Source organism: Bubalus kerabau, chromosome 23, assembly GCF_029407905.1.
Source record: "Bubalus kerabau isolate K-KA32 ecotype Philippines breed swamp buffalo chromosome 23, PCC_UOA_SB_1v2, whole genome shotgun sequence".
NCBI lineage: Eukaryota > Metazoa > Chordata > Mammalia > Artiodactyla > Bovidae > Bubalus > Bubalus kerabau.
Window position 1 is genome coordinate 42,211,673 of NC_073646.1, and position 27,993 is coordinate 42,239,665.

The 27,993-nt window shown below is 64.2% G+C and overlaps 1 protein-coding gene across 1 annotated transcript in view; it reads left to right on the forward strand.

Annotated features, from left to right (window-relative positions):
• MAD1L1 (mitotic arrest deficient 1 like 1) overlaps positions 1–27,993 on the forward strand; it is a 244,884-nt gene that overhangs the window by 197,703 nt on the left and 19,188 nt on the right. The window contains exons 16-17 of the mRNA XM_055562250.1: positions 1,757–1,964; positions 21,434–21,624. Coding sequence (XP_055418225.1) covers positions 1,757–1,964; positions 21,434–21,624 — 399 coding nt within the window. The remainder of the gene's footprint in view (positions 1–1,756; positions 1,965–21,433; positions 21,625–27,993) is intronic.

Genomic DNA, 27,993 nt, shown 5'->3' on the forward strand with positions numbered 1-27,993 from the left:
CTGAGCGTGCGGGGTGGTCGGACTCCGCCCGCCTGGCTGTGTCCCAGGCTGTGAGAATCAGATGAAATAAGATCCCTTCCAGCCTGGCAGCCTGTGAGTCACTGAAGTTACCCCATGTCTCTCTGTCCTTTGAGGCTCTTACAAGGTCTTCAGAAACCCGTGGGGAGCCGGCCACCAGCACCCCTCCCCTGCACCGCCCTCTGCTGGCTCTCCCCTCGCCTGGGGCAGGAAAGAGCTGGCAGCGTCTCCACACGCCCCCCTCCCTTTTAGGGGCACAGTTAGCAGGTGGCTGGCGAGGCCTGGCCGGCAGTGGCCACACAAGCCTTTGGTGACTTGGAGGGCCGGCGTCCACGCAGCTTCGCTCCCACACTGGGGCAGCTGCTCTGCGGCATGGCCGTGTTGCCCGCCTGCCCCACCTCTCGGGCGGTGGTGATCTGAGTAAAGGTGCTGTTCCTGCTGCTGCCCCTGGAGGAGGGCGCTGTGGGCAGAGGTCCCGGGCGAAGGTCCAGTTTTCTAAGAGGGAATTTTGGTGTTGGAGTGGAGGAAGATGACCGCTCAGCTGGCCCGGCGGCCCTCGCTGGGAGGCCGGGGGGCCCGGCCAGCAGGCCCACAGGCCCTCGGCCAGGGACACAGCATGTCTCTCTCCCTGCACCTGGGGGAGGGACCCTTGGGCCCCCTCACCAAGGCCCAGGCCTTCCCTTAGCGCCTGCCCAGCGGGGCTCCCGCTCACTAGGGGGGCCCAGGGAGTGACAGCCAGAGACGTGCGGCTCCTGCTTTGACTTCCAGAGCCTCAGAGCCGAGCTTCCCTCCTGGGGCCGCTTGGGCCAGACGGTGGGGACGGAACTGAGAGTGGGGTTATTCAGCAGTGGTCTGTCTGCTGCCCGCCTGTGCTCAGCTGTTGGGGTGACTCTCGCTGACCTCACTGCTGCCAGTGAGCCTGACGGGGGTGGGGAGTGAGCTTCAGGGGGTGAAGGGTGAGGTTCACGGGGGTGAGGGGTGAGCCTGACAGGGGTGTGGGGTGAGCCTGATGGGGGTGGGGAGTGAGCTTCAGGGGGTGAGGGGTGAGGTTCACGGGGGTGTGGGGTGAGACTGACGGGTGGGGGGTGAGCCTGACGGTGGTGGGGTGAGCCTGACGGGGGTGTGGGGTGAGCCTGATGGGGGTGGGGAGTGAGCTTCAGGGGGTGAGGGGTGAGGGGTGAGCCTGACGGGTGGGGGTGGCCCTGACAGGGTTGGGGGCTCCCCGATGCTTGTGGCGGGCAAGCTGAGTCCAGGCTGGCCCAGGCCTCATCCAGCGCACGGCCTGGGCGTGTGTGCCAAGCAGCGCGCCTGCAGGGATGTGCACACGTCCAGCGTGGATGTTCACGGGCGTCTGCTCCTGGTGACCAGGGCCCAGACCAGCTCTGCCCGCAGCCGTCCCCTCCTGTGCCTGGGGCTGGCGTCGTGTGTCAGTAACAGGAGCCACGACAGTGAGGCGTGCGGGGACTCCACCTTAGTGTCACGGCTTTCTTAAGTGTTTAAATTTTAAAAGCCGGGTCCCAGTGTGAAAGCCTGGGACAGGAGGGTCACTGCACCAGGCGGTCGCGGATCGCGTCTGAAGGCACGCACTGGACGCCGGTGCTCGGGGGGACGCGGGTCAGAGCGGGGGGCTCGCGCGCTGCCTCCTGCCGATGCCCCAGCGATGGGGGGTGGACACCCCGCGGGCTGGGCTGCACTCGCCCGTGGGGGCGCTAACCGCCTGCCTGTGGTCCTCCCGCAGGGCGACTACGACCAGAGCAAGACCAAGGTGCTGCACCTGAGCCTGAACCCGGCCGGCGCGGCGCGGCAGCGGCTCCGCGAGGACCAGCAGCAGCTGCAGGAGGAGTGTGCGCGGCTGCGGGAGATCGTGCGCGCCCTGGAGGCCGGCGGCCCCATCCCTGCCCACCTGGAGGCCGCCGCGGGGCTGCCCTCGTCCAGGGAGGTGGCAGGTAGGCCCCAGTCCTTCCATCCATCCCTCCATCCAGCCCACGCAGGAGCCGGGCCACGGGCCTCCGGGGGATGGGGGCCCCGGCCTGCAGAGTGCGCGCGGCAATGACCCAGGGGGACATCTCTCCGACCCGGGAACAAGTTAATACCATTTATCAGCTCATGTATGTCCATTAATCACACAGACACCAGCGTTCCAGGAAGCAGGGGCCAGCTCTCACTGTCTAAGTACGTTTCCGGACGCAGTGAGCCCTCCGCAGGCCCTGCGACAGGCGGCGGGGCAGCAGGGGGGCGGGTTGGAGCTGCCTCTTCCAGCACGAGGGTCTCACCCGCTCTGCAGCTCTTAACTCGGGGCCGCAGTCTCTGACCTCGCAGCTTCTCTCTGTCTCCAGGCAGCACAGTGAGCGTGCGCCTGCCTGCTGCACCCGAGGTCCCCAAGGCCGTCTCTCAGGCAGACAGCAGGTCCATCACTGCCTCGCAGGAAGGGCACCGTCTGGGGGCTCCATTTTCCTAAGGGTCGCCCAGTCCGGCCTCAGGGTTATTCTGGGGGCTGGGGGGGCGCCTGCAGCCTCTCTCTGCCATCAGAGGGTGCCTCCCAGGAGTTATCCAGTCCGGCCCCAGGAGGAGCCTGGGGTCGGGGGAGGGAGGGAGGGCGCCTGCAGCCTCTCTCTTTGTCAGAAGCTGCCAGGCGCGGCTGCCTGCCCTGGGCCTCAAGCGGCTGGAGATGGGGCGCTCCCTGGCCCCCCCGGAGCACAGCCCCCGCTCCCGTGTCTGCTGCTGGCTCTGTTCACTCCCCACCCCCGCGATGTCTGCGGGGCGTCCGCGTCGGGAGAACACGGCTGCCATTTTCCTGACGTTTGCTGCCTGCGTTTCCAAGCAGCCTTTCCCCCGGGAAGCCCTTTCCACTTCCTCCGCCCGTGTCTGCCGTGTCAGGCTTGGAGAGGGAGCACAGGCGTCTCCGTCTGGAGCCGGGCTCTGCCGTTGTCCTGTCCCCGGGGTCGTGGACGCAGCCCCTCCAGCCCACAAGCTCCCACTGTCGACCTCGGCGTGCAGCCAGCCTTTCTTGAGGCGCCTGGTCAGTGGTCACTGTCCCATGAGCCCGTGGAGGCGGGAGGCAGGCCCAGCACTGGCCCACGGGCCTGGAGGCCTCGGTCAGCCGTGGCCGTGACTGGAGCGAGCCTGGCCGTCCCGGGGGCCGCACTCCGCGTGCTCCCCGTCCCCAGTGTGTCCCGGACGATTCTGGTCCCACGCCTGCCATCCCAGGGTCCTCTGTGAGGCGGGGATCTGTGTGCCGCTGGGTTCAGCAGGGACCCCGAAGTGCAGGTCTGCCGGGCCCCCCCGAACCCCTGGCTCCCCAGGCCACACTCCTCCTTCAGCCGCTTTCCTGTGACCGGGCGTGGGGCTGGCAGACGGTGACCGTGGGTGTTGTGTGAGGTGCACGTCCTTTCCTGACCCCACCCGCCTCTCCTGTCTTGTCTTCAGGAGGGTGGCATTGGCTGCCTGGGTGCCGCCCAGGTGATTCTGGGGCCAAACCACGGCTCAGCAGCCAAGACCGCTGTGAGGGGGTCCCTGCGGCCCAGGGTGGGCTTCCCGGCCCTGAGAGCCGGGCGAGGCCTCCCACAGGGTCCTCAGCAGGCGGGCAGCCGAGCGTGGTCTCCGGGCTCACACTCCTGTTCTCTCCCGGGCTCCTCCAGCCCCACTTTGCGAGTCGCCCGTGTCCTTGACGAGTTCAGGAGCTGGGAATGCAGACTCGGGCGCTCAAGGTTGCTCTTCATCCTGCACAAGGATTCACACCATCTGACGCGACAGACCGTTTACTCCTCAAGTCTGTCGCTCCTCCGACGTGCTCAGCTGTGGGGACGCAGCTGCTCGGAGCCTCCTGGGGCACCCAACACGCGCCCAAGGGCACTGTGGGCGTTCGGGCAGACGGCCGGTTGAACCTGGGCCCCTGCTCTGCTGTGCTCCCTGAGGCCCCACGGAGAGTGGGACCACCGCAGACCTCTGCAGTCGGGACAGCTGGTGAGCGGGTGGTTTAATGGTGAGTGACTTAGGAAGAATGACTCCAGGCAGCTGTGGTCGTGGCTGGAACCAGGCTGAGTGATGCCACGACCCTCCCCAAAGGCCGGGAATTGGCAGCAAGTGGCGCTGGGGGAGGGGGCGTGACTGCCAAGCTCAGGAGCAGGATGGATACTTGCCCGAGGTATAACCCAGAGGCCCGCCGACCCAGGCCTTCTCCCGGCTCCGTCTACGAGCCGCAGCTTCTCTCCCAGCAAAGTCGGATCAGAGCACTTCCCCAGGCGCGTGTGGAGATGCAGGTCCCTGGGCCCCAGCTCAGACCTCCTGGGTCAGAATCCCAGGGGCCTCACCCCACCCCTTTCACCCCCTGGAGCCTGATGGACCCGAGGAGACGTGAAGGCGCTGAACCTGGAGGCCCCTTCAGGCACGTGGTTGCTACTCAGCGGCCCTTGAGCTGAGCTGACCGGCGGGGAGAGCCCAGTGCTGGCTGTGACCAGGGCCGGCTGACGTGCGGGGGAGCAGAGCAAGCGAGTGGGAAAGCATGCCTGGAGGACACAGGCCGTCAGAGGGCTGGACGCCTCGCGAAAGCGTGTCCTCGGAGACGAGGAGGGACTGTGAACAGCAACACACGGGCAGGAGACTTCAAAGTGTCCAAGATGGAAAGCAGCCAGCTTCTGGGAGCTAAGAATACAAGAGTTAAATGATGATCTAAAGAGCGGATTTTTAAGATAAAACTGAGAAAGTCTGAAAAGCAGAGGAACAAGACAGCGAGATGGGAAACAGGAGGAAACAGTGAGGCAAGTCGAGGAGCCGGCAGCCCGTGAGGTCCACGTCTCCATCCTACCTGCTCCGCGGAGGCCGGGAGGACAGGCCGCATACGCGCCAAGGAGCTTTCACAGCACAGGGGGGTGCTGGCAGGGCCCGTGGTGGCAGAAAGCCCCCCACGCGCTGGAATAGTGGGTCACAGGCCAGGGGTCACCAGACATCCCTTCTCAGCGGCAACTCGGGTGCTGCTCCAGGTCCCCGGGAGCCGTGAGAATGCCCAGCGCCTCTGTGGTGGCTTCTAAGCTCCCAGAGGACAGATGGTGAGGGCACCGAGTAGCTGAATGGGTGGCCAGCCTGTGCACGGAGCGTGCTGTTAGAGCCTGGCCTCTGTTGCTGTGTTTCTGTCTGGCCAGGCTTCGCATGGTCGGCAGAGTCACAGCTTAGCAAACGCCCTCCCGGGCTGTCCGCATCCACCTCAGTGCCCAGGACTCTGGCAACGGGGCCAGGCAGCCGGGCTCTGAGCTGTGACCTGCCTCCAGCCATAGAAATTTCAGTACATGGACACCCTAACCTTCAGAGCCTCATCATGGACAGAAGGGCCCTCCCCGCCTTCCCCGTGGCCTGCGGGACAGCCCCGCACCCTTGATGGGCTCATCTGCTGTGCACACGGCGCTGGGCCTGCAGATGCCCTGGGGGTCGTGTAGGCGGGCGTGGTCTCCACGGTGACGCCGGGCAGCCAGGATGGGGGCGGCCCAGCACTAGAGGTGCCCCAGTTCCCTTGTGCCAGGAGCCGCCCTGGGGGCCAGGAGGGGCGGTGTGGGGCAGCTGCCCAGCCGCGGGTGACCACACCACAACAGGTAGGGGAGCTTGTAGCCAGCTGTTCCTGGACCTCGGCCTTAGGACAGCCCCTGTCAGGAGCATGGCCCTCAGTCGGCGGGAGCCTGAACCCCTTCTCCCCTCCCCTGCAGGAGCTGGCTCAGCTCCTCCCATGGCTCCCTACCCACCCAGCCTGGGCCAGAGAGATTACTAATTGGTGCTTAATTAGGTAATGCATTAATATTAAAATCTCTAATCTTGTCAGAGCAATGCACAGGAGGTGATCAGATTTGTCCCTGCCTGACTATGCCGCTGATCCCACGGGGTCCCTGGAGAGGGCTGTGCCTGGGCCCCTGCCTGGAGTGCCATTCGCTCTGCCCAGGGAAGAGGCCACCACAGGGAGGCGGCCACAGGCCGGCCAGTGGCAGCCGTGTCATCTGCTCTGTCTCCTGCCTCTCTGTGCAGACCGAGGCTCACCCCCTTTCCCACTTCAGCCGGCACCCACCCCTCAGGGGGAGGACGGGGCTGTCGGGGGGTCTGGGGTGGCACGAGGGGCCCCTGGCCAGAGCCACCAGCCTGGATTAGCACTGGCCGGGACATCGCATTGCTGAGCACAGGGCCCAGGCAGCCGCGGGTCACCGGTGAGGGCGCTGAGGCCCCACGTGGCTCGGCCCCGGCACGTGGTCATGGACTCAGGGCTACCTGTGGCCACTGGTCTGGCTGCCTGAGGCATAGAGGTGGGTGTAACCTGGGTCAGAGAGCTGTGCTCAACAGGAGCTGGTCTCTGAGCACCTAGAGCCTTCGGGGAGCAGGGAGAGCCCCCAGCCTGTAGCAAGAAGAGCCTTGCCTGCACTTTGCCGCTGGTTGTTCTCAGCTGGAGGGGCCACCTCTGAACAGCCAGGAAGACTGCAGGCAAGTGGGAAGCGGAGACAAGAGTCGTGTCCCTCCCGCTCAGCCCTTCCCCATTCGCCCGCCCCGCCCCAGCAGAACTGCGTTGGCCTTGTCACTGGCATCCTTCACCTCCCGGCCTTGCAGCAGGCGGGAGAGAGGCCTGCTCTGGTCTTCAAATGCCCGAGCAGCACGAGGGTGGATCTGAAAAGCACCGTGGTGGCTTCGGACGGAGCTGACGTGGAACCCGAGCCCACAGAGGGTGGGTCAGATACCCAGACCATGACCAAACCTGGAAAGTGAAGGCAGGAAGTAACTGTGCCGGTTCCTGTGAGCGTTCTTGCGTTTCTTCGGGTGAACACCGGAGTTGGATCACTGGGGCACGTGGTTCGTGCACTGTGAACCTCGAGGCTGGCTGCGGTTCCTCACCCGTGCTGGCCCCACGGGGGCTCCGGGCTCCGCATCCCGCCAGCACTGGGCCCTTCAGTCGTTCCCAGGTGTGCGCAGTGGAGGCCCCCATGGTGTGACTGGCGCTTCCCTGACGTGTAAAGACGCTGAGCATGATTTGTTTCACGTTAGCCCTTCCTGTATCCCCTTGGGTGGGTGCAGGCTCAAGCTTTTGTCCATTTTTTGTCTTTGGCTTGAGTCTGGGGGTTGCGTTCCCTAGCAGAGTCTTTCTCAGAGCAAACGCCTGTAACTTGGATGTGCTCTAGTGGTCAGTTCTTCTCTTTTAGGAGTCAGATCTAGGGACTTCAGCAGACCCAAGTCAGGACCCTTTTTCCTCACGTTTTCTCTCTTAAGTCTTTTAGTTCTGCATTGAAATCTGTGACCCATTTTGTTAATTTTTCCTGTAATGTGATATTCAGGTTGAGGTTCTTTTTCTTGTTTGTCTGGGGGGCTTTCTCCTGTAAATGTCCAGATACTCCAGCATCACATGATGAGATGGTGTCGTGGCTCCATCAGTCACCTCTGTACGTTGGCCACGTCAGCTGACTGATGCCGTGGTCCTGTCTCCTCCCGGTCCTCCCGCTTGCTGTCCCGAGTGTCCCTGCAGAGTCTCGGTAGCTGGACGGGAAGGAAGTCTTAAGGTCGGCGGCATAATCCCTCCCACTTTAAGCTGTTTTTTCAACAGCGTCTGGCAGCCCTGTTTCTGTGGCCTTTCTGTTTAGCTTTAGGATCAGTGTGTCTATATCTGCAGGAATCCTGGTGAACTTTACACGGGGAATCCACTGACTCTAGATCAGTTTGAGGAGAATCCGTATCGTTACCATGATGAGCCTTCCCAGTCCAGAACCAGTGTGTCTCTCCACTGACTCAGGCCTTCTTCGAGCTCGTTCATCAGCCTCTTGTGGTTTTCAGCGCACACACCAGTTGCGTGTTTTGTTAGAAACAGGCTTGTGTGTCTTTTGTTTTTGTAATTTTTCGTTATCCTCAGTGCGTGTTTTTCCTTGTTGTTTCCGTTGTTCCGTGCTTGTGTGTGAGAAGGAAATGGCAACGCTGTCCAGCGTTCTCGCCCGGGAAACCCCACGGACAGAGGAGCCTGGCGGACTGCAGTCCACGGGGTCAAAAGGAGTGAGTGGGTCGTGACCTGATCAACAGCAACACAGATGTGGCTGATCTTGGTGTTGGGCTTGCAGCCGTGGCCGCGCTAAGGCCAGTCAGCTCTGGGAGGATTTTGATTTTGATTGTCTGTGGTCGTGTTGGCTGTGAGCAGGGCCGGTTGCACTTGTTCCCGTGGGCCTGACTCCTCGCATCGCACATCCTCTCCCTGTAGCCGCGCGGCTGGGACTCGACGACTGTGCCGGGCCGCGGTGGTCAGCGTGGGCACTGGCCGTACTCCCCGGTCCGGGGGTGCGGGGTCAGCTCTGGGCTCTTTGCAGATGCCCTTGCTCATTCCTGTCTAGTCTGAGTCCGCCGAGAGCATTTGTCATGTTAGGTGTTGAGTTTTTTCAAATGCTTTTCTGCATCACTTATAGGCTCATCTGGTTTTTCTTCCATAGGCCGTCAGTGTGGTGGGTTATTGTGAAAGTTTTTACTAATATGTTGAAGCAGCCTTGCATACCAGGTAAATCGCCCTTGTCTGCGGTATATTTTCTTTCCGCACGTTGCTGGGTTCAGCTTGCTGTTTCGTCAGTAGTTCTGGCGTCTCTGCTCATCTTGGTCTGAGCTTCTCCTGTTCTATTGTTGTCTGAAAGGCATGCACAACTTTTCCTCTCTGCAGATGATGTGTTTGTCTACACAGATGAGCCCAAGAAGTTTTTTGTTTTTTTTTTTTAAAGAATGCAGTGAGTTCATCATTGATTTTTGTGTGTTGCTCTTATATCCGTGCTCAGTCGCTCCGTCGTGTCCCACTCTTTGTGACCCTTGGGACCATAGCCTGCCAGGCTCCTCTGTCCATGGGCTTCTCCGGGGAGAATACTGGAGAGGTTGCCATGCCCTCCTCCGGGGGATCTTCCCGACCTGGGGGTCGAACCCAAACCCACATCTCTTTCGTCTCCTCCATTGGCAGGTAGGTTCTTGACCTAATATTAGTGCTATCCAGGAATCCCATTATATCCTGCAACCTTGTTGAATTCACTTACATGATTCGTGTGTATAATGCGAATATGACATCTGTGAGCAGTTAGGGAAGCTGAAATCTAAGACATTATACCATCCCTGCTCACTCTCCCAAAATGAAATTCCTGAGTATAATTCTAACAAAGCACATAAAAGGTCTGTGTGCTGAAAACGGCCGCGCATTGAGCAGGGAGTCAGGGGGCTTCTAATAAAGGAAGAGGCAGACTGCATTCAGGCATGAGAGGCTCCGTCAAGAAGTTGTCCCTGCGGCCCAGGCTGGCCCCAAGCCGCGGTTACCGTGGGAGGTCAGCTCTGCACCCGTGGCTTCTTCCCCCATCTGCCCGCGTGGGCGCGTCTCTTGGCTGGCAGTCGGCTGTTCCCTCCTTGTAGGTCGGCGCCTTCGTTAAGGGCCGGTGGGTTTCCTTCCTTCCTCTTTCCCAGACCTGGAACTTGTGAACCTGTGGCCCGAATCCAGTGAGGATAACTCATGGTCACCAGAGCTGTTAAAAACCACGCAGACGACCTTGAACCGGTGAGCGGACAGACCCTCTGGTGCAGCCGCTGCCCTGCCGCTCAGCATGGAGACGGCCGACGACCAGCGTCCGGGGCTCCATAAAGGCTCAGGGGCCGCGTGTGGGAGAGGCTTTGAGGTCCCCAGGGCGCCAGGCCCTCTGGTGGGCAAGCCGGGAGGGCTTGGCAGCAAGTCAGAGGCAGAGCACAGGACGCAGTGCAGGGCCCGCAGACAACTGCGCCCGGCTGGACCCTGCAGGCGCGCGCCCAGAGGGTCGACCACTGCACACTTAAGACTTTCTAATAGAAATAGCATCTCACGTCATTACTGATAAGGAAACATTTTTTACTTCCTCTTTTCTGAATCGTCTTATCACAACCAGAGCTCCTTTATCTCTTCTTCTACTCAGTTTGTACAGAAGTTTAACTTCTTATTTTTCTTTATGATTATTTTGTATAGAAAGTGTTAACTTATTTTGGAGTTTCATCGGTCTATTCCATTTAAGCTTAGAAAGTTCTTTATTGATTTGGTAAAGTCTATTTTCTTCTGTGACTTTTTGGCTTGTATTTTATATTTAAAGATCTAATCTGCCTGGAACGTATTTTGGGATGTGGCATAAGGTGAAGGCCTCAGTTGATCTTTTTCCTGATCACAAACGGCTGCCTGGGTGCCGTCCATCAGATAATAGTTCCTTGCCCTGTAGGTTTATAATGTGTCTTTATTTTTCTTTGTCTTTATTCCATGGCTTCTGGGCGTTTATTTCATTTTTCTGTTCCACATCTTTAGTAATTATAACAGAAAGTATGTTTGCATATCTGGTGTAGAGCACGGCTTTTCCCTTTTCTTTGCTTTCATTTAGATTTCCTTAGCATGTTTATTATTCTAAATGAATTTCAGAAATGTTTGTCAAGTTCAAGAAAAAGCCATTGAGGTTTTGGTTTTTATTGACACTGCTTTAAAGATATAAATTAGTTTGGTGGGCGAGTTTTCAGCTTCATTGCGTCCCATGTCTCTGGACGGGTGGGGGCTCACCAGGCCTGTGGGACCGAGGGGCCAGGCCGGGGCACCCCTGGTTGCTTGGAGGCCCTCTGCAGGCGCAGGTCCTGGGACGTGTGTCTCTATTCCCGCCCCACTACTAGCCGCCGTCTGCTGCCGGGCCATGTCGGGAAATGTGGGTCCAGGCCACCTTCCTCCACTGGGGGCCCGTGCGTCTCCCTGCGCCCCCAGCCCCAGGCCCCAAGCCTGCCTGCTTCTCCTCCCATTCTTGCGGTTCTCCTGGGGTGATTCTGCTAGAAAAACAGAAACAGCTTGAGAACCGTTTGTCCGGTAGCTCCCCCAACACACTCACAGCTGGTGACCTATGGCTCCAGTGAGGCGTCTACTTTGGAGGCAGGACCCAAGCCCCACAGAAGAGCCGGAAGACAAGGGTGGGAGTGGAGGGAGAGGGCGAGGGGTTGGGGTCATGCCCCTCCACCTCCTGGCAGGGCATGCGCCTTCTCAGGGACACAGGCCCTCGAGCCAGGGGCCTGGAGGCGTGGGGAGGTCATCGTGCTTGCTGACGGGGTCAGGCAGGGCCCTGTGGGCCCGAGGGTGGGCACTGCTGCCCTGGCTGCTGCCCAGAGCTGCTAGGCGGTGGTTACCGCCTCCAGCATGGCTTCTCCAGAGCCGAAGAGGAGCCCTGCAGGAGCCTGGATGTCAGCAGAGCCCCTGAGCCCAGGCGCACCCGGAGGGGGCGGCGCCAGGTTAGCCCGCTGGGGGGGGTGCATGGAGCCCCCCTCGTCGGCCCGCTGGGAGGCGCAGAGAGGCCCCCTGTCGCCCGCTGCGGGGCGCAGGGAGCCGCCCTCATCGGCCCGCTGGGGGCGCGGGGAGCCGCCCTCGTCGGCCCGCTGGGGGCGCGGGGAGCCGCCCTCGTCGGCCCGCTGGGGGCGCGGGGAGCCGCCCTCGTCGGCCCGCTGGGGGCGCGGGGAGCCGCACTTGTCGGCCGCTCCCAGGCAGGCTGAGTGGGGAAACCAGTGGCACTTTAATCACTGTGTGTCCCAGGCTGCTCTCTCTCTGCTGTTTGTTTGTTCTTGGTGTCAGGTAATAAAGGGCAACACCATCAATTAGGTGTTTAATTGGAGTTGTAAGGAAGTCGTGTAATTTAATCTCTGGGTTTGCAGGCAGACAGGCCAAGGGAGGGGTGTATGAGACCCCGCCGCGGCGGCTGCGGCCCCTCTGCCTCCTGCTGCCCATGAGCAAGTCCCTGGTGGCCCTGCCCTGTCCCCGGCCACGGGCAGACCTGACACTGTCCAGGGGCCAGACCCCGGCATCGTCAGCAGCCCAGCGTCCCCACCCAGTGCCCACCCAGCCCTGTTCTCCACGTTGGAGACAGTGCCAGCAGCCAGGTGAGGCAGCCTGCTCAGAACATGGGCGGCGGGGACGTTCTTGGGCAATCAGGCTGTCTGGGCAGGAGCGGCCCTGCAGGGCGTGTGTCTGCAGCGTCTGTGGGGTCCCCATGTCCCCCTCTCCCCGGCTCCCAGCTCCTGATGGGACTCCTCTGCGAGCTGTCTCCTGGGCATCGCAGGATTAGCAGGATCAGAACTGACCTCTCCAGGCTACAGCGAGAGTCCCCAAACCCGTGAGAATGACCCAGGCCCCTCGCTGCCGTCACCGAATGCTGGCAGGCAGCGGGAACTCCATCCGTGGCTGGTGGGGGCACGAGATGGCGCAGCCAGTCTGGAAGCCAGTTTGGTGTTTTCTTTCAAAGCGACCATATGACCCAGCCGCACAGCCCTCAGCATTCACCTGAGGAGCAGGACGCATGTGTGTCCACACGGCAGCCCGAGAGTGCCACAGCCTGGAGGCAGGCGAGAAGGCCTTCGGGAAGCGCGCGGGGCGGAGGCCGCACTCCGTCCAGACAGTGCAGCGTCGTCCGGCACTGAGAACAAATGAGCCGCCAATTCACGAGAAAGACATGGAGGAAACTCCCATGCCCGTGACTGAGCGCAAGGAGCCGGTCGGGAAAGACGACAGACCACGTGACTGGCGGCACAACGGTCTGGGGAGGGTGGAGTGGTGGAGACGGGAGGATGAGGGGCGTTGGGGGGCAAGGTGGAGCCCAGGGAGCGTCCAGGGCGAGGACGCTGTCCTCTGCACCGCTGGGAGGCTGCATGTTCACCGTTACACGTTCGGGCAGACCACAGGCGGCACGGCCCCCAAGTGAGCGGCGCGGCAGCGGTAGCCCGTGGGGCTCGTGGCTTCTGGGCGGGCTAGTGAACGAGTGTCCCCTCTGGAGGGTGTGTTGATGCTGGGGAGTGGTGCGGCTTGGTTTGGAGGCAGTCTTTGTCACCTCCAGTCAGTTCTGCTATGAACCTAACGCTCTTCTGATAGTCTTTGGAAAGAATGCCTAGTCGCCCAGTCGTCTCCTGTTCTACGTGAGCAGGTGTTTCCAGTAAACACTGGGTATTGTGCAGCAGTCCTGACAATCTGGCTCCAGGACGTTAGGACCCCCCAGAGGGTCTCACTCCCGTTTGCCGTCACTGTCCGTGCCCCCCACAGCCCCATCGGCCTCTGGCTCTGTCGGTGGGTCCCCTAGGACACTCGCAGGAAGGGGGTCCCCCAGCGTGTGGGCGTCTATATGACATAATAGGGTTGGCATCTCATCTCTGTCTTGGGTGACCCCCTCTGCACATGCTCCATGGCGGGCTCCCCGTCAGCTGGCGCCCACGGGCTATTCGCACGCCCTGGCTGCTGTGAACATCTGAGTCCGGGCCTGCGTGTGGACTAAGGTTTGCATTCCCCTCAGCGGGAATGGGGTTGCCAGGCTCTGCAATAGTTTATATCTAAGAGACGGCCAGAGGACCTCCCTCCCTGCCCTCGCTGGGTGGATCATGTGGTGCTGGTGCTGCGGCTCTTCGTGGTCGGGGGCCTCTCTAGAGGTGGGGGCTGGGTGGAGGTTGAGGGAGAAGGCTTTCCCATGGCTGGGTGGGGGGTGGGCATCAGTGGCATCTTCTGGACCCTGTGGAGGAGGGGGAGCCATGTGCGTCACGTCTGGACCCTGCGGGGGGAGGGGGAAGCCACATGCGTCATGTCTGGACTCTGCGGGCGGAGGGGGAAGCCACGTGCATCACCTCTGGACTCTGCAGGGGGGCGGGAAGCCATGTGCGTCACGTCTGGACCCTGCGGTGGGAGGGGGAAGCCACGTGCATCACGTCTGGACCATGTGGGGGAGGGGAAGCCACGTGCGTCATGTCTGGACCCTGTGGGGGAGGGGAAGTCACGTGCGTCATGTCTGGACTCTGCGGGGGAGCCACGTGCTGTCACGTCGTTGGTGGTCAGCCCAAGCCCCACTCCCTGGGCCAGGAGCAGAGTTCACGCAACCTAGATTCTGGTCCTGACGGCCGCCAACTGCCGTGTGTCCTCGGGCCACTCCCTTGGCCCCTCTGAGCCTCCTCTTCCATCCCGGGCAGAGGCTGTCCCTGAGCTGGCACCACCTGCTGCGCTGGGCGCTTGTGACCTCTGACCAGGGCCCTTTGTGCCGGGACACCAGGGCCGTCCAGGCCAAGAGGGGCTGCAGGACCACCAGGCCGTCCCCTTCCCGTCCGCCGGCGGGCGTGTGCATCAGGCTCGCTCCTCCTCACAGGCGGAGCCAGGACGCTCTCCGTGTGGTCACCCCCAGGCTGGAGCCCATCTTCCCGGTGCTCTCCCAGGCCCGGCTCCACTGGGAAGCCTGTGTCCTGGCCCCGCAGACCCCGCGGGCTGCCCCTGCCCCGTCTGCTGCTTCCCGAGCCTGCAGCCAGCTGGTTCCGAGGGTCTCTGCGCCCGTGCCGTCTGAGGGGGTCCGTCCAGTTCGGCCATGAGGCCTCGCTGCAGCCGTCAGCAGCTTTAATAAACTGCCTTGCCTCCAAAGGAGAAAGAGAGAGACGATTTAAACTCCCGTCTCGCCCAAAGCAGATTGACTCGCGAACAACTCAGTCAATAAAAGATGAGCTCTGGAAGCCTTTTGTCTCTGAGAGGGAGCTCACCTTCCGGGGAGTTCATGTTCTGCGAGCCCACCACCAGGAGTTAATAATACATGCAGCGTGGGGTGGACAGAGCCAGAGCCTGCTGGAAGCGCCCCCTACTCGGGACAGTGCCTGCAGGCTAGCAGCTCATAGCCACCAGCCCAGGCTCCTCCCCACCCGAACCAGCAGGCCAGGGCCCCTCATCCTCTGCTCCCTGGAGTCTCCTCTGGCGGGCAGCCTGCAGGGCGTGTGTGGAAGCCACTGGAAACCCGTGTCAGCCAGCAGTGTTCTCACGCTCTGTCTCGGGGGTCGAAGGCGCTTGTCCTCCAGGTGGTCTCTGGCCCTGGCGTGTGTGTGAATGTGTGCAGAAGAGCGTGCACGTGTGTGTGCGCGCGCGTGCATGTGTCAGCACGAGTGTATCTCCAGGCGCTTTGCTTGTGACTGCTGGAGCCGGTTTCCCTGTCCGTGAGGTGGGGGTGCGCGTGGTGATGCTTCGTGGGGTGCTTCCAAAGCTTGAGACCAGCTGGTGCGTGCGGAGGGAGCCTCAGTTGGCTGGACGAGCGGCAGTCACGAGCTGTGCATCCAGGTCCCCCCCGTGGGGGCTTTAGGTGGGAGATGTGGGTGGTCGGCAACTAAACAGGTGAATAAGTCGTCAGAGGGCGGCGAGTTTCACGAGGGGAACCCCACCAAACATGGGGCCCCCAGAGGCCGTGCTGGGGCCTCGGCAGGGGGCCAGTCTTGTGCCGAGGTGGCCCGGACGCAGGGCGGTCCTCACCACAGGGCTGGCTCTGCCGGGAGCATCTGGGGGCCCACCCGGCTCCCCTGCTCTCTGTCTGGGTGGCACTGAGCAGGGCACTGGCCTCTGGGCCTGACCCCACGTCTACCCCCACCCAGGGCTGTGTGGGTCCGGAGGGCACGCTGTGGCCGTCAGCGCTTGGCGCAGCTCGGGCTGGGGGACAGGCCGCCCCCCGGGCCCCCGCTGCCGCATCTCGGCAGTGGGGGAGGCTGGCTTCCTGGGAGTGTGGTATCGCACCCGTGCCCGCCTGTCACCCCGGGACTCTCCCACCCCATCATCTGGTGGCTGTAATTGCTGGTGTCTTTTCAGATCATTTTTGTGCAAGGTGACAAGCTGCTTGCCGAGTGAGCAGTTAACCACACAGCGAGGCCCGTTTGAAAGCCGGCACCGCGCTCACCAGGGCGGGCGTCTGCCAGGCAGCCTGGCGGTGGGCACGCATGCTGCTCATCTGCATGTAATTCCAGGGCTGCATCTCCTCTCTCGCATGAAACGTGCAATTTCCGGCCCCACAGGGGGCCCGGACTCATGGCGGCGAGACTGTTCAGGGCCCTCTGGCGGCAGGAGGCTCCGGCCAGCGAGTCCGGGTCCTGGCCCCCTGTCGCTGAAGCCAGCAGTGGGGATGGTGTGCCTGGCGTGCCTTTCCTGGAAAGGTGTCCGGCCTGGGCGCTGTGTAGGGAGGGGAGCGCGGGACCGCGGAGCTGCCAGGCTGGCCACGAGCCCCTCAGCACCTGCGGACCACGCAGGCTTCTCTGCCATCTCCCCTCCCCTCCTTCCCCAGCAGGAGGCTCTGCCGTATCGGGGGGCAGGCCTTGCTCCGCTGTGACGGAGCCCTACTCGTGGAGCTCGGGCCCACAGACACCCCACCATCTCCCCGCTTCAGGTGGCCCGCGGGGCCGGGGCACTCACCCAGTCCTAGCCCTGCAGCGCCGGCTCCCGTGGTGGCTAATAAAATGGCATTAATATTTCATGCCTAATTATTAAATATTTAAAAATGTAAAACTGAAGTAGTTTAGGAGTTCCCGGACACGAGTAATTCAGCCCTGGCAGTGGCCGCGCGGGGCCTGAGCAGAGGCAGTGGTGCTCACAGCCTGCAGGGGCCCGAGGCCGAGTGTCCAGAGGCCACCGGGAACCCTGCTCCCCAGGTGGACCAGCCTGCATCTGAGCCACCGGCCAGGGCAGTTGGGAGAGCCGGCCCGCCCATGTCCCCAGCCTTGGCCTCCCCATCACAGAGCCGGCCATGCTCCCCGCCTCCTGTGGATGCGCCGAGACCACAGAGGCTGCTCCTGGTGAGAGGTGCGGAGTGGGCAGCTGTCACTCCTGCTGTGGCTGCCCCTGCTGTGCCCGGGGGGCAGGCTGTGTGTGAGCGTGGGAGCTGGTAGTCCCAGCTCTTGGAAAAGCAGACGGTGCCCCCCCAGCCCACGTCCTGCCCCCCGCCACCCCCACTGCCGGGCAGTCCCGAAGGCCTTCCTCTTGCTGTCTCTCGGGTGTGCTGGGAGTAGGCCCTTTTGCACAGAGAGATGCTCTTTCTAACGATGAAGAATTCAACCTTTTGTTGCTTTTATCAAGCCTGAAGATCTCAGCGTTACCTTTTTTTATTCACTTTTCAGAAAGAAAAATGATTCTGTCCTGAGCCCCCAAAGGACAATTTCAGAAGCTGCTTCCAAGTCCTAAACAGCGTCACTGCAGGGGCCCAGCCTGCACCGCAGCCCGCAGGGGCCTGTCCCCAGCCAGCTCGGGCCCCCTGCTGTGGCAGCCACCCGCCCGGGGGTCCATTCACGGAGTCAGGGTGGGGAGGCCGCTGGGGGGCTGGTCTCAGCACCAGCCACCCTTGGTGCCGTCAGCGCCCCCTCCCGTCCGGGGCGCCCAGCCGCCCGGGGCTTTCACCACCATCGTCTCAGGGACAGAAGCCCTTTCGGAGCACCTGTGGTCGCCTCGCGCTGCCATGATGGCTGTGGGCGGCGTCCTGGGAAGGGCGTGAGTGGCCCTCTGAGAAGGGCGTGGGCCATCCCGTGACTGTGGCCTGGGCGTCCTGGCAAGGGCGTGGGCCATCCCGTGACTGTGGCCTGGGCATCCTGGCAAGGGCGTGGGCCATCCTGTGACTGCCCGCGTTCCTCACAGTTGGAACGTGTGGCGTCCTCTGGGGACACACGAGTCTCACCCGCTCCAGGGCTCCTCTTGCTTCTCTGTCCTCTGTTGGCCTCACACTCCCCCAGTCCCGGGCCCTGCACGCTTCCTGGCGCTTAGACAGCCCGTCACGGCGGGCTGGCCTCCCCGGGCGGCATTCCCTGCTGTCAGCTTCCTGCCCCGCCGTCCACGCTCCCCTTCCCCTGCTGGTCCCATCCCGCTGCATGTCCAGGGGCTGTGGACGGCAGGGCGGGGTTTCTTGGAGACCGTCGTCTGCCCTCAGGCTCCAGGCGGGAGCCGGTTTCCGTACAGCTTTACGGCCCCCTTTTTGGGTCGGTGGTCAGTCCTGCCTGTGGCCCTGGGACTCGGAGCTCGTGTGGATCCGGCTCCTGTTCCCTGCAGGATGTGGCGTGTTCTGCTCCCGTCTGGCCTGGGAGGTGTGGCCTCTGCTTCCGGGGTCATCTGTGCGGTCTCCCTGACGTCCTCTCCTGCCCACCTTCTGCAGTCTCTTTCTGTGAAGTTGCCGCCAGCTCGGTGCCAGGCCCCCAGGGTCTCTGGTTACATCCTGTCTCTGCTCTTTTCTGCCTGTCTGGCGTGTCTCTGGGAGGCGTCCTCTGCTGTCTGAGCCCCTCCCCGCCGTCCACGGGAGCCTGGCCCCACCGTGGGGCGGCCTCTGCCGAGGCCTGTCTCGTTGCCGGTCTCTCTCCATCCAGGTAGCCTTATTCTCGTCTTACATTAGAAGCTCCTGTGCATCCAGTGACCCCGGGTGTGCTTCTGTGGATGCTTCCTCTGGGTGGGGTGGGTAGGAGGCTGGCCGGGGCCTCCCTCTGGGGCTCCTCTGCTGGACACCAGTGTGGCCCCCATCCCCTTTCTGGAAGGGCCGCTGCCCAGCTGCTGGGGTTGGGGGGCTCAGCAGGGAGCTCAGCTGCCAGGCCCCCTCACTCTCCCCTGACCAGGCACATAGAGACCTCCTTACTACCCCCACGACCAGAGAGAGATCCCCTCACTCCCCCCCCGACCAGAGAGAGACCCCCTCACTCCCCCATGACCAGAGAGAGAGCCGCTTACTCCCCCACGACCAGACAGAGACCCCCTCACTCCCCCACTACCAGAGACCCCCTCACTCCCCCCACAACCAGATACAGAGATCTCCTTACTCCCACACGACCAGAGATCCCCTCACTCCCACGACCAGACACAGAGACCCCCTCACTCCCCCACGACCAGACACAGAGACCCCCTCACTCCCTCCACGACCAGAGACCCCCTCACTCCCCCACGACCAGACACAGAGAGACCCCTCAGCGCCCCCCGCAAGGCACAGAGAGCTGGGGAGGCCCTCTCTGGCTGTGCTGGTCGGCAGGGCTGGAGGGAGACCGTCCCCGCCACAGATGTGTCTCCTGGGAGCATCTTGTGGGCGTCTGGGGAAGGGAGCGTCTGAAATGGGCCTGTGGGCCTGAAGCTGGACTCTGTCTCCTCCCGGGGAGGTGGATCCCCTGGGGCAGGAGGAGCAGGGTGACGCCCTCACCAGGACCCTTAGACCCTGGCTGCCCAGACTGGGCACAGGCCGCCCGTGGGCACAGCTCAGGCCCGTTGGTGGCATCTGGAGGAAGGCTCAGCTCAGGGGAGACTGCCCGCAAGCTGCAGGGAAGGAGGGGCGGGACGGCCGGGCGGGTCCCGCACCGCAGCTCAGAGCCCTCTCGGCCGCGCCTGCTGCCCGGGCTGGCGGGGAGGCTGGGGGCCCTGGGTAAGGCCCGGGGTAAGGCTTTCGTCTCTCACATAGCTGAGTGGCCTGGGGGAGCTCGTGGGGGTGAGGACTGGTTGGGGGGCAGGCGGGAGCTCAGCCTGTCAGGGAGGTGTGGGGGAGTGAGGGCTGGGGCGGGAGCTCAGCAAGATGGGCAGCCGCTGGCTGCTGGCTGCTGGCTGCTGTCAGCCAAGAGTGGCCATCGCCAGCAGGTCAGGCCTGAGGCCGGCCTGGGCCCTGGTGGGACGGCTGTGACCGTGCCGCGGGCTCCGGGTCTCGGGTCCCCAGTCCTGCCCGGGGAGGCCTCTGCTCACTCTGGGAGAGGCTGGGCCAGAGCGATGCTGTTTCCACGGAGGAGGGCCTATCTTTTATTTAATCCAAGCCATTCTGTGAATTATTCATTCATGTTTATGTAAGCGATTGAGCTACACGGATCGTGGGAGCAGGTCAAGACACTGACTCTGCTCCGAATCAAAGGGGCCACCCCTGGGGTCCTCCCTGGACTCGCCCGCTTGGCGGGCTCTGCCGCCCGCAGCCTGCCCCTGGGGACCAGGCCGCCCAGTGCCAGGTGCCCTCTGCCTGTAGGACACTGCCCCCGAGCCCTCTGTCCCGGCCTTGCCTTGCAGGTCCGTGGCAGGTCCCCCGGCAGCAGGTGGCTCGAGTCACCCACCTGCTTGTGGGGTCTGTCGGCGGGGGAACAGGCCACGTCTGCACACAGCGGGCGTCCCCCTCACGGCCAGGTTGCGTGCGTCTGGCGTCCGAGAGTTCATGGGCGGTGCAGCCTGTGTCCCGGGTGAGACGCCCCCATGAGCTTGGCCGTGAGCGCTTCCTCCAGAGCAGGTTTTTCCCCCGTTAACGGCCCATCCTCGGTGGCTCAGCTGCGGGACAAGGGGAGAACCTGAGGTCAGAGTGGCCGGCCGCCTTTCTAACTTTGGAGTCTGATTACTTAGTCGATCAAGGGCCCCGTCCCCAGGCTCGGCCCTGGAGTGAGGGCGGCCCTCAGGCCTTCAGGGCGGGAGGCCATCCAGGAGCACAGGGGCCATGGAGAGGCCTGGCGTCAGGGCCCCTGGCTCGGGGCCGGGGGCGGCAGCTGCCAGGCTGCCCCAGCGCTGCAGGCCGTGGAGACGAGACTGGGGAAATGTGCTAGAACCTCGGCGTGTTGCGGAGTCTGTGCGGGTCCTGAGGTCCGGGGTCAGAGGGCCCCGCCTCTGACGCGGATCTGCGGTCAGTGGTCGGTCGCCTGAGTTCGTGCTTGTGAAGTGGGGGACCTCATGGCCGCGGTGGCTGCTGAGCGTGTTGGGGCCTGTCCGGTGGCTGTCACCCTCCCCCCTCAGCAGTGCCCGGCCCCCTGCCCCACTTAGGCTAGCCCAATCCTCAACACGGCTGCATCCCCGACGACCCCTGGAACCAGCGTAGGGGCAGAGGTGGGAGATCTCTCTCCCTGGAATGCAGGATCCCTGCCCGCCTGCCCCGTTGCCTCCTCTGAAGGAGAGCCTGACAACATCCGTTCATCTGAAAGCAGCCCCGCCGGGGCGCCCACACCTGCAGCAGACGCCCTGGGTCCTGAGGGTCAGCCTGGGGTGGGGGCGGTCCTCGGGAAGGGCAGGCCACACACTAGGCTGAGTCTGGAGGCCTGGGGTCCCGCATCCCCAGGCAGCATCGGGCCTCACAGGCGACTCGTGTGCACCGTGTGTAGCCGGCTCGCTGATGACGGGGCTGAGCTGAGGTTTAACTCCCGGGATGGCACCTCGGGGGGAGGACTCAGGTAACCGCTGTGTGCGCTCTTGGTGGCTTTGCACAGCTGCTTTCTCCCCGGAAGGTGGGCCCAAGGGCCCTGCCCTGAGCTGTCCAGTTAGGACAGGGCCCAGGGTGCCCTGCCCGACCCCACACCCAGGGAGCCTGTCTTCTCCCAGCATCTGGTCTCCGGGAGGCTAGCCGGGGAACCACGGGCAGCGTGATCCCAAATCTCCAGATGACCTCCGCTCCTGTGGCCCCCACCCCGTGCTTCTCAGCAGCGGCCTGGGAAGTGTTTGCCACTCCCTGGGCTGACGGGACAGACTTGGGGCTGGAGTGCGGGGTGGGGGTCCCCGTCTGGGCCCAGAGGAGAGATGAGCCCACCTGCTGCCCGGCTCATCATCCTCGTCGGGAGCCGCGCGTGGCTGCCTGGCCCCGACATGGCGTGCGCCCCCCTCACTCCTCAGTCAACGCGCTGCTGCCCCTGAGCGTCCTCCTGAGACCCCAGGGAGCTGACTGCCTCTCCCTCCCCACAGAGCTGAAGAAGCAGGTGGAGAGCGCGGAGCTGAAGAACCAGCGGCTGAAGGAGGTCTTCCAGACCAAGATCCAGGAGTTCCGGAAAGTGTGCTACACGCTGACGGGCTACCAGGTGGACATCACCACAGAGAACCAGTACCGGCTGACCTCCATGTACGCCGAGCAGAAGGCCGACTGCCTCATCTTCAAGGTGGGACGCAGCGCCCCCCGAGCCCCGGGCCCCTCCCTGCCCTCTCCCTCGGCGTCCGCCCCCCTGGGAGGCAGGGGGGCAGGGCTCCGCGTTATAGTGCCCTCTGGGGGCTGAGGAACGGTGAAAGTCAGGGAAGGGCCCTCAGCGCGCCTGCGGCTGCAGCTGGACAGCAGGGGCGGGACCAGGGAGAAATCCCCGAATCCGAGCTGCTCCCACGGCTGGGGGCCCCGGGGTGGGCTTTTGGGGTCTGACAGGGTGGTTTAGCTCTGCCACACCCAATGGTGGGACGTCTAAGCAGCTCAGTGTACCTCTGCCCTCTTGCTGGACCCCCTGGGCGCTGAGTCGGGCGGGAGCCCTGTGTCTGGCACGGCCCCCTGCCTGCTGGCTCAGAGCACGCGCAGAGTGTGGGCCGAGGGAGGGACCCAGAGAGCAAGTGGCTGGTGGGGCCCTGCTCTTCAAGCGGAGCGCCCGTCTCACTGGACTGGGACTCAGGGCCCATCTTGCCTGGCCCCAGGGGTCAGAAGGATTTCCGGCCAGCCGAGCTCCATGGAAGGGTCTCGGGGGAGCTGGTGGGAGCAGAGGCCGGCCCTGCCACTTGGGACGGACACAGGCTCCCGGGGCCGCGGGCCCGGCTGAGGAATGACCGCAGACAACGGCAGCCTCCGTGGCTGACTTTGTTTTCCCAGAGGTGGTTTCACAGGCAACAGGGGTGTTGGAGGCAGAGTTAGAAACAGCTGTGCTGTCGCAGGTGGGGGGCACAGGTCTGCAGCGGGGAGGGCGGGCCTGGGCGGCCCCGGAGGAGGGGGAGCCGCCTGCCAGAGCTCAGCCCCGCAGTCTCCCCACAGGGCCTGGCCCCCGCCCGCCCGCCCCCAGGAGTGGGCCCTGAGCCCTCAGGCGTGTCCGCAAGGTCTGTCCCGGGAGCTGGCAGCCAGGGTCCCTGTTGAGCTGTGAGGAGGGTGGGAGTTCCGGACCCCCCGTGTCACCCAGGGTCACGGCGGCCCTGCTGTCTGAGACCCCAGGGGACCAGGCCCCAGGGATCCGGGGGGGAGGTGGCTGCTTCTCGCTCGCCCGCGCCAGGGCCGCGCTGTCTGTGCGCGCGCACCCGCCGTGTGGAGGGGCCGTGGGGGCGGAGCTGGGCCCCTGGGCCCTGCACAAGGGGCGCCTCTGTTAGGAGTAATGAAGCAGGCCTCACGTGTCGCTGTGACCGTGGAGTCCATGGCTCACCCGCGTGTCGTCGGGGTCTGTGGGTTTTGACAGATGCAAGCCGCCACGCCCTGGGCAGCCCTGTGCTCATCGCCGGCTCCGTGGCTCTGCCTTTCCCGGAGGCAGTGGATTCACAGGCCGGCTCCCTCAGTTAGTGACCCGGCCGAGCCCCAGCTCTTCTCGTGACTCGACGGCTGGTTCCTCTTTGGCTCTGAGCCGTCTTTCCCATTTGGACATCCACAGTTAGCTTGTCCATCACTTACTGAAGAACGTGGTCGTTCCCAGGCTTTAGCAATTATGGATGAAGCTGCTGTAAACAGGCTTAAACCTTTCTGGCCGCGTGAGCACGTAAACGCAGCCTTAGTGCAGGCGGCGCGGAGGCTGGCATGCAGCTGGGTGGGCTGGGGTCCGGGGTCTGCCGGCCGGCTCCCCTCCTTCTGCACCTGATGTGCCTTCCCCCCACTCGGCGCGTCCAGGTCAGCAGAGCCGGCCCAGCTCAGGTGCAGCCTCTGCAGGAAGCCAGGGCTGCCCTCACCCCCTGCCCTCCCAGCCCGGCCCTGAGGCGAGTCCACCTAGGGAGCTGGTCTCGTTCTCAGCCTGGCCTCGGGCCCAGAGTGGGCGGCAGGTCCCCAAGGGTCGGAAGCAGGGAGCAGAGTTGGGTGGCAGAACCTGCGCGTTGGGCCCGCTCGTGCGCGCCATGGGGGTCATCCTGGGGATCATCCTGGCGGCGTCTGCTCCTCCCCACAGCCCCACGGCCCCTCAGCATCAGCTGTGGCCCTGAGCTGGCTCTGGGTCAGTGTCTGCGGCATGGATGTGACTCCCAAGGCGTTGCTGTCAGGCGGGGCATGGTGGTGGACCGTGAGCCAGAACCTCAAAGGTGTGACTGTCCCCAGTGCCCATGGGCGGGGCACCTTCTCGTGGCTCTGTGTGTGCGCTGGCAGGGCACATGGATGTGCAGGGGGGCCCCGCCTGCCTTTGTCCCCTCGTGCCCAGTCAGCGCGCCTCCTGGGGGCCCATGGCCCCGCCCCCTGAGAAATCCGCTGTGGGCAGTGCAGTGGGACGGGTCCCTGCAGTCTCCAGGCTGCGTGGTGCCAGCGTTGGGGTCCTGAGCCGCCCCGAGCTCCCGGCCCCCGGCAAGTGTCAGCTGGTCCTCTGGCGTCCAGAGCTTTCCTGACAGAGACCAGCAGAGCGGCCAGAGGGTGGCCGCTCCTGTCCTGCCTGCCAAGCTCTTAGCTACCCCGCGGGGCCCCGGGTGCTTGCCTACAGGTGGAGGGGCCTGGTCCCCACTGACCGGACACCCTGCCCCCCTCACGGCCTGTCCAGCACGCCCCGCCTGTTGGTCCCTGCGGATCGGCACAGCAGGGTCCGCCCCAGGGCGCCTGTTGTCAGGGTTCAGAGACTCAGGCTGAGGCCCCCGTGGCCCCATGTGCGTCACAGAGGGGCTGGTGTGCAGGCGCCTCTGGGGGTGGGTGTGCACCCCAGCTGCCCGCTGCGTCCTGGGAAAGCAGCTGGGATGAGCAAAGTGCGTTTGTGGCCCCCCCACCCCACCCCAACCTCGTGGGGGGAGCAGGCCCCTTACCACCCTGGCTCACAGGCCCACCCTGCCCTGGCACAGGTGTCCTGTCCGCTGGATACAGTCCAACAGCCTGCTGCATGCGTGGGGGTGGGCGCATGGAGAGCTCCCTGTGAAGGCAGGAAGGGCCAGGAAGCCCCCCTCCCCAACCCCAGGCGTCCTCCGCCCACTGCCTCTGCCTCCCTGGAGAGAGCCGCCCGAGCCAGGGCTGGGGCTGGAGAAGAGGATGGACTATGCTGGAGCCAGGCCGAAGCGCGAGCCAGGCCGTGGCGGAGCTCCGTGCGGCCTGGGCTCAGGGCTGCAGGGTTGAGCCAGCAGGCTCTGCTGGAAAGGCAGTCGGGCTGCCAGTGACAGCTCTCGGCTGGGGGGCGGGGGCGGGGCTCAGAGGCGCCCCCTCCGCCCCTGCTGACCTGGGCCAGGCCGCGATCCGGGGCTCCTCACCCGAGCGCGCCTGCCTGCGCTGGGCCTCGGGCTCACGCTGGGACGCGGAGGCTGTCCCCACGCCTCTCTCTGCGCGGCAGGGTGCTGGGGTACGGGCTGGGGTCAGTGAGAGCAGAGGCCTGAGACAGCGAGGACTCGGAGCCGTGGGAGGCCCGGCCCTAGCCACTCTGTCCCCTAGATTTTTGGACCTGGTGACAGTTTGTAGTTGAACACAGCTCGCCCATGATGGGGCCAAGGAGCAGACATGTGAGGTGCAGGTGTGGGTGACTCTGGGCGCCCCGAGGCCAGCACATGCCTAGTGACTGCCTCAGACAAGGGCCTCTCAGCAACTTGGGGGCCACCCAAGAACGCCCCAGCCACACAGCCAGTAGGCTCTGTCCTCAAAGGCCATCCCCAGGGGGCTCTGCCCCTGAGCTCGTGTGCCAGCCCCCACCCTTCCCTGCAGGCCCAGGCCTCGCTGCCCCCAGCCTCACCCAGTGCTTGGCTCGGGGCCCTCATACCCTCCCCCCGGCCCTTCACAGGCGTCCTAACCTGGTCACGGGGCACCAGTTCGGGTGCCGTCGGCCTGGGAAGGGCCCACCAGAGGACCCCAGGGCTGGTGCCATCCACCGCTGGGCTGGACTGCAGTCCCAAGACCTAGTGGGTCACCTAGTGGGTCACCCGGTGCCCTCGTCCAGCTCATGCAGCCAAGACTCCCGGTGCAGGACCGCCTGCCCTCCCCGGGGACCCGGGCCTCCCCCCGAGCCGACGCCGCAGGACTGAGCAGGAGCGCTCGTCTGGTGGCCGCCTGGGCAGATGCTGAGTCCCCCGGGCCGATGCCGAGTCCCCCGGGCCGCCGGTCCTGATTAACTGTGCAAACCTCATTAGTTGACGTCAAATTTCGTGGAAGGTGCTCCTCCGGGGGCCGCGTGAGCAGCCTCCGGTCTCCCAGGAACGGCCCCCCTCGGCTCTTAGCCCCACCCGCCTGGGCGCCACGGTCTGTCTGCCCCTCCTCCAAGGCGCTGCTGCTGTGAAGAATATTAAAGCAGTTTTTCCAGGAGACGGAAGGGAGCACGGGGGTCCCTGCATGGCCCGGCGTCCGGCATGGTTCCCTCGGAGCTGGGGCCGGGCCGGGCTCTGTGTCTGTCATGGGGGCACGGCTGTGGCGCAGGGGCCCGGCAGAGCCCCTCAGGGAGCTGGAGTCTTGGGGCCACTGGGCAGGCTGGGCGCTCTGACGGTGACCCTGCCGTGGGGCAGCCTCGCTGTCACCTCACTGCAGGGTAGGGGCCGAGGGGAGCTGCCCCCGTCCTGCCCCTCAGCCCCGCCTGTCACGGCCCTGCTCTCTGGCTTCCCTGAGACCCACCGACTGCCTGTCTCCAGCCTCAAGGCAGAGAGGGGCCCTGCCATCACCGGCGGGGGCCCCTGGCCTGGGTCCGGGGGCTGCCCTCCTCCACACAGCCCCTCCGTGGCTCACAGCTGCACCCCTTCGGGAAAGGGCCTGTGAGTACAGTGATCAAGCGCCCCTGGAGATGGGTGGAGCCTCCCGGCAGGGCCGCAGGGCGGGGCCCCAGCTCACCCTCCTTCCTCAGGGCCCGGTGGATCCCAGGGCTGGACGAGCGAGGTGACTGGGCCAGGGTGTGGGGCCCGCTGAACCCCGCCCCACCCACACGCAGTCTTGTAGCTTAACTCACCTGGGAGCCAGAGCCCCGGGGCCTGGGGAGTCAGGAGCCTGCGGGGTGCTGGTCCCACGGGCATGGCCCCTCACGCACCCGGCTTCCCGCAGCCAGCCTGGGTTGGGGGCCGGGTTTCCCCTTACATGGGAGAGGCGGCTTGCTTTCAGGTCAGAAATCCTCAGGTCAGGACGGGCGTTCAGAGTCCCAGGGTCAGCGCGTGTCTGAGGCAGGCTTGGAGCCGAGAAGGGAGCTGTAGGGGGCGGGGTGCACCCCCCGGCCAGTCCTCCCTGCCAGTGCTCCTCTGCCGAGTCCCAGCTGGTGACGGTGGTGGGTTCTCTGAGGCGTTGTGCCCCGCCGCCTTCTTCCCGTGGTGGGGCGGGGGGTGCTTCTTTGGGGCTGGCCTGGCCGTGCTGTCTGACTCCCCCGTCCCCTCCCCAACCAGCCGTGGGCTCGCCCATTCCCCACCCGATGCAGGCGAGGCTCGGTGTTGCTGTTTCGTGAGTGCTGACCTCGTCTCCGTGGTAACCCCATGGCAGGCGGTGTTTGCTTTCACGTTGGCTGGTGATGCAAAGCTTCCTTCCAAGCTGAGCCTACTTAAGTTGATAAGGATAGTTGATTTAAAGAAAAGCGTTAAGTAAATGACAGACCTGGCCAGTGGCACGTGCAGACAGCTGTCGCTCAGAGACCCAGTGACTGCCTGCTCATGGCCGCCCGCTCGGCCTGCAGCAGCCCCAACTCCTCACCACACGGAGGCTTCCCAGGGAGCTCCCAGCTCAGAGGGCCCAACACAGGCAGCTTCTGACCCGGGGGCTGCAGGCTCCCCATCCCCCTCCCCCGACTCAGCTGAGATGAAGCCCTGATGGCAGCCTGCAGGCTCTGGCACGCATGCCCCTGGACCCCCGCTGTTAACGATGGAGCTCCTGCAGCGATTTACCTGGCTCTCAGCCTGACCCCGTGGTGAGGAAAATCAAGCTGAAATTAAATCAAATTTCAAATGTTAAGCTAACCAATTAAAAAAGCAATCACATAGAAACACACGTTTTTCAAAACGCCGTTGTGTACTCTGCCCTAATTCACGTGTGCAGGAAGGAGGTCTGGGCTGCGGGGCAGCGAGTCCAGCACTGACGTTGTCCCTGTGACCTGTCCCTGGAGGGCACAGGGCGGGCACGGAGCCCCGACCCACGGGCCGCAGCCCCCACCTGCGCCTCTGGCCGGGAGTCCAAGAAGGTGCTGAGCACACCCCTGACCGGGCACCAGCATCCTGGGGCGAGACGTCCCCGGGCCCAGCCCCCCAGCGAGGTGCGGCCCGGCTGTCGCCCCGGAGGCGTTGTCTGCTGTGTGCTCCCCTCCAGCACACCTCCTGCTCGGCCTCCCCCTCCTCTCCTCTCCCGGGCGGCCTGGCCTGCCCTGCCCTCGGGGTCAGCACCGGAGCCCGTGTGCATGCGGGACAGGCTGTGTCCATGGGTCCGGGGCTGCTGAGGAGTGAGACACTTCAGCCAG